Source organism: Myodes glareolus, chromosome 3 (assembly GCF_982192425.1).
Source record: "Myodes glareolus chromosome 3, mMyoGla1.1, whole genome shotgun sequence".
NCBI classification, from domain to species: domain Eukaryota; kingdom Metazoa; phylum Chordata; class Mammalia; order Rodentia; family Cricetidae; genus Myodes; species Myodes glareolus.
Window position 1 is genome coordinate 13,993,887 of NC_142028.1, and position 4,429 is coordinate 13,998,315.

The window sequence follows — 4,429 nt, forward strand, 5'->3', positions numbered from 1 at the left end:
AGAAAAGGGGAATATACATGAAAGATATAATCACTAAAGACTATAAATAACATTCCAATTTTCCAAGGAAAGTTGTAAAGAGAAAGTAGAAGTAAAAGTAAACCTCAAATATATTAAGGTCTTCTCTATGTTGTCAAATAGTCCATTCTGTAATAAACACACTTATTTTTATACAGCAGTAATTAATTCCTGGTTCCTTTTGCTTTAATTAATTTTAAAAGAATAAATGGCAACTTACATGTCATACTAAAATTCAATTAAACATTCAGCAATGAACAAAATTCCACATATAAAATAAAAATAACTTTGTATGTCAATGTCACTTTTCCAAATTCTAAACTCAAAATTAAGAACTTGAAAGCTTATATTATTATTATATTTATATTTAATAGTATATATTTAATATATAATATTTATTATATATTTAATATTATATAATATTATGCATATTATATAATATGTATTAAATATTATATATTTATTATTATAATAAAGCTTATTATTATATTATAATTATATTAAATTATACAATTAAAGATAAACTTATTTAGCTATACAATCATTATGCTATCATTATGGATTTTGAATCTTCAAGTAAATCAGGATTGTAATACAATGGAGTTAAAGTAGAAATTGCAGCCGTAGACCTCATATGTTACTGTTCTGTATGTTCTAATGTTACTTTCAAAATGAGTGTATGCAGCTATGCCTATATGTACCAGAAAAAAAATCTAAGAGTTCTCCAAATTAATTTCCTTGAAAACCATAATAATATGCTAAGTTGAAGGTCACATGTGTTATTAAACTCAACAGACATCCAGTCAAGAAGTTCAAACTGGGGCTAGAAAAGTGACTCAAGGGTTAAGAGCAATTCCTGCATTTACAGAAAACCTGGGTTCGTGTCTCAGCATCCAAATACTAACTTCAGTTCCACGGGAATCCACCATCCTCTTCTGACCTCATTGGGCACTGCACACATCTGCTGCTCAAACATACATACAATCACGCGTATATATAAAATAAAAATAAATCTTAAAAAGAAAAGGAAAGTACCCAAAATTATGATGACTATAAAAATTCATATAGTAACAGATTCAGAGAAAGATGTTCTGGCAAACCATAGCTGAAACAAAGTATCTTTTAGTGGATTTTAACATTATATTAGATCTATATTACCACTCCTATACACACACACACACACACACACACACACACACACACACACACACACACTCACACACACCTCGCGGTTTCAGTTACCATCTGTGCTAGCCCAAAATATCAACTGCAAAATTCCATAAAGAATCCATGCTTCTGCCACTTGAATACGAGGCTGGGAGGCATCATGAAACCTTTTGCCATCCTGCTCCTCCCCACACAGCAATCACTCGTTAATGCAGTGCATCGGCACTGTATTGGCTCCCTATGCATCAGTCACTCGGCAGCCATTTCTGTTATTAGAGCAACGGAGACTGAGTGCTTCTGTTCAAGAGACACTTCTCTGGTAGCCTAGCAATGGTTACCATGCCGACATCATTCATCTCATCTCATCGTATCCCTTACGCAGTTGTTTCACACCACACCATCACAAGGGAGAAATACTATAATACGACACTGAGAAGAAGCAGGGTTTGGTGGCACCGTCTGTAATCCCAGCCCTCAGGAGGCCGAGACAGGAGGACAGCCCATTCCAGGCCAGGACCAGCTGCATAGAAAGCTCCAGGCCAACCTGCGCTGCAGAGACTTCCGGCTTCCTACATCCGGCTTCCTCTTTCCGGCAAGATGGCATCTGAGCAGGAGGTGCAGACCCCGAGGCTTCCGGACCTGCTGGAAACCGGCAGACAACTTCTGGAGGAGGTAGAAGCCTCAACACAACCCATGGGCTCCAGGCTAATCCAGGATAAGGTAACGAGGGCCTTGGGACTCCTGGAGACAGCCTCAGACATGTTATTGCAGCTCGATATGTTCAGCAGGAACGAAGATTGGGAGGAGATTGCTTCCGCTGACCTCAAGTACCTGATGCTCCCAGCCCTGATGGGCGCGCTCACACTGAAGCTGGTGGACACCAAACATCGCATCGACCACCTGCAGCGGGCTCGAGACCACTTCATGAGCTTCCTAACCCAGAGCCACAACTACCACTTGGCCGATTTTCAATTGCCCTGGGTCCAGAGCAGCCCCCAGGAAGGCAACCAGCCCCCTTCAGCCATCCTGGAGCTCAACCTCGTTGCCATGGCATCCCAGAGGCAGGCCAAAATCCAGAGGTACAAGCAGAATAAGGCAGTGGAACAGAAGCTGTCTGCTTTGAAGTCAGCGGTGGAGAGTGGTCAGGCTGATGACGAGCGTGTGCGGGAATATTACCTCCTTCAGCTGCGCAAGTGGATCAACATCAGCTTGGATGAGATGGAGAGCATCGACCAGGAGTTAGAGATCCTGAGGGAAAGAGACTCCTCCAGTGAGGCATCAGCTTCCCGCTTGCCTCCTCAGGACAGACCTCCAATGAAACCCTTCGTCCTCACTCGGAGCGTTGCCCAAGCACAAGTCTTTGGAGCTGGGTACCCAAGTCTGGCAACTATGACGGTGAACGACTGGTATGAGCAGCAGCAGAAATGTGAGGTTTTACCGTCATCAGATAAGGAAGTCGAAAAGCAAGTATCACCACCTGAGTCCCACAGAGTGTCTCAGCAAGAAGAAGAGCCGGAGCTGGAGCAAAAGGAAGAAGAGGAAGATGAGGATGCCCTCCACAGGATGCAGCAGTGGGATGACTGGAAGGATACCCATCCTAGGGGCTATGGCAACCGACAGAACATGGGCTAACCTCCCCTCCAATGGGAAAAGGATGCTGGACCATTCATCTCCCCACACAAGGGTAACCCTGTTCTCTTCCCTTGCTTGTGCCCCTCCTCCAGACGTGTGCAACAAAGGGAAAGATACTGAGTCTTGCTTCACATTCAATAAAGTACCGCTTTTGAGATTTATTTGCACCCTGTTTAATATCCGGTACTCTCTTTTGGGCATTATTCTCACCAGGGTGTATTGCAGTTTCTTAAGTGAATATAAAGAGTGTTGAGAAATGGTTGTGCAATCATTGACTGCATGATTTCTCTTTAAAAAAATAACAAAACCCCCTTTGCTTGGAAAGATTATATATATATATATATCCCTCAGGAGGATGTTACAAATGGCCTGATGAATATGATGAATACTGCCAAACTCTCAACTGGGTTTGTTTTGGTTCTAATAGAGTAAGTCACATGAGCTTACAGAACAACCAGCTCCTTTAGTTATGGGATGTCTGAACAGCCACCTTCTTTAATTATGGAATGTCTAGAATCTTCTCAACAAAGAGTTTATATGAAGGTGGGAGCTTCATTATTATTTGCTGATATTTAATATGACTTGATATTTTAATCTTACATTTACAATAGAAATAGCTTCCTAGCCAGACAGTAATGGTGCCTGCTTTCAATCCCAGCGCTTGGGAGGCAGAGGCAGACAGATCTTTGTGAGTTCGAGGCCAGCCTGGTCTACAAGAGCTAGTTTCAGGACAGCCAGGACTGTTTAATACACAGAGAAACCCTGTCTCGAAAAACCTAAATAAATAAATTAATTAAATTTAAAAAGGAAGAAAAGAAATAACTTCCTGAAAGGAGAGTAGAAACTTAACAATATCTATCAATCAAATATAAAAATACAGATATTCAACTCAGTATTTTCACATCTTTATATGTAGAAAGCTGATTTACACAAAGGTATAATATGAAAAAGTGGTGATCTGTTCCTTATAAACTCTAAAAGTTAGAAACTATGTTTTCATCTAAAGAGACCTGAGTAAATGATCATTTTTTGTAATCGCCATACAATAGGTTGTTAGTAAACTGTGGGACTAAAATTATTTGGTTTTGTATGAGATAATTTAGGATTATTTCCCAAACTATATTAGTTCATAAGAAAAATGAGATGAAAAATATAAAGAAGAATGAAACCCTCTTAATTGTGCACAGGGAAATAACCATGAACATTATGGTATATTATATAGGTATCTGCTGTTACTATTTACTCTGAATCATCAATCACATGCATGTTTATTGTGAGTTAAAATATTCAATAAACTTATTGATGATAGCTACTGATGACTTCTGACAAATGATGAGCAGCTGGGTACCCACGAAAACAAAACACAAAAAGAAAACAAAAAAAAATGAGAAAAGTTGATTTGACATGTCTGCCAATGTACGTAAAGATTCCTACCATGTTGATATCACCTTAACAAATTTTCACTGAATTCAGAGGCAGAAAAACATATTCATAATTCATTTTTTCTAGCCAGGATGAGCCAGGTGCAGAGCATTACTAGGGCTAGGGAAATCTCAGGGGCTTGTGTTACTGAAGCTATGTGAACCCCTACTCTCAACCCTCTTGTACAGCA

General features: G+C 39.8%; 1 protein-coding gene across 1 annotated transcript; it reads left to right on the top strand.

The window, feature by feature from the left end:
- Positions 1–1,292: 1,292 nt before the first annotated feature.
- LOC125399166 (immunoglobulin-binding protein 1b-like) lies at positions 1,293–2,978 on the top strand. The gene has a single exon (XM_048432484.3). It carries the CDS (start codon positions 1,783–1,785, stop codon positions 2,815–2,817), a length of 1,035 nt encoding a protein of 344 aa, XP_048288441.3. The 5' UTR covers positions 1,293–1,782; the 3' UTR covers positions 2,818–2,978.
- The last annotated feature ends 1,451 nt before the right edge of the window (positions 2,979–4,429 follow it).